This window comes from Penaeus monodon, chromosome 15 (genome assembly GCF_015228065.2).
Source record: "Penaeus monodon isolate SGIC_2016 chromosome 15, NSTDA_Pmon_1, whole genome shotgun sequence".
Lineage (NCBI taxonomy): Eukaryota > Metazoa > Arthropoda > Malacostraca > Decapoda > Penaeidae > Penaeus > Penaeus monodon.
Window position 1 is genome coordinate 40,920,530 of NC_051400.1, and position 721 is coordinate 40,921,250.

A 721-nucleotide genomic window follows, 5' to 3' on the forward strand; every position below is an offset into this window, starting at 1 on the left:
CAAGAAAAAAAAAAACATCAGGCAGAAGCTCAAAACACAATACCTGTGTGAAGTGTGCGTGGAAGAGGATGAACACCGAATGGAAATAACTCTCAAAAAATTTCTCGTGCACTCTGATGTACGAAGTCGTGGCGTAGATACTGTACTCCACCAAGAGGAGGAAGTCTGCGACGGCCAACCCCGTCAGAATAGTGTTGGTTGAGTTCACCATTTCTCGTCGTGTAAGTATGATCATGTTGAGAACATTGGTGACTGCGCCCACGAGACAGATCGCCACAGCCAGGTACCCGTGCACGTCCTATTGGGATTAGAGCATGACAGTGGTTATCAATAAGAGGGTTCCGGGGAGGGAATTGACATTAACCTGGTGGGACGAATGGGAGAGGTTGGGGTAGGAAAGGGGGGGAAGTGGAATCAAGGAGATAATTGGCGGGAGGTAAGATAATGGTTAATTGGGGGGAATTGGAGTTAGGATAGCAAGGAGGAATCCTGGGAATGGCTGGAATAACTGAAGAGAAGGATTCCATGTTGAACGAGAGAATTAGAGGCAAGAAGAAACGTAAACGAATCTGGAATGCAGGTGAAGCAAGATTGCAATTTCCACAAACTCGCCAACTAGGAGTGATCTAGCTATGTTTACCATTTGACCGTCTTTTAAGGTTTGGTGTTGTTGTTATCGGTTGTAAGTTATCGCAGTTTGAATAGATATTTAGCATTGGGA

At 45.4% G+C, this 721-nt stretch overlaps 1 protein-coding gene across 1 annotated transcript in view; it reads right to left on the reverse strand.

Moving 5' to 3' along the window:
• The window catches only part of LOC119582373 (FMRFamide receptor-like), a 34,788-nt gene that overhangs the window by 14,345 nt on the left and 19,722 nt on the right, over positions 1-721 (reverse strand). Inside the window, exon 2 of the mRNA XM_037930587.1 lies at positions 44-298. Coding sequence (XP_037786515.1) covers positions 44-298 — 255 coding nt within the window. The remainder of the gene's footprint in view (positions 1-43; positions 299-721) is intronic.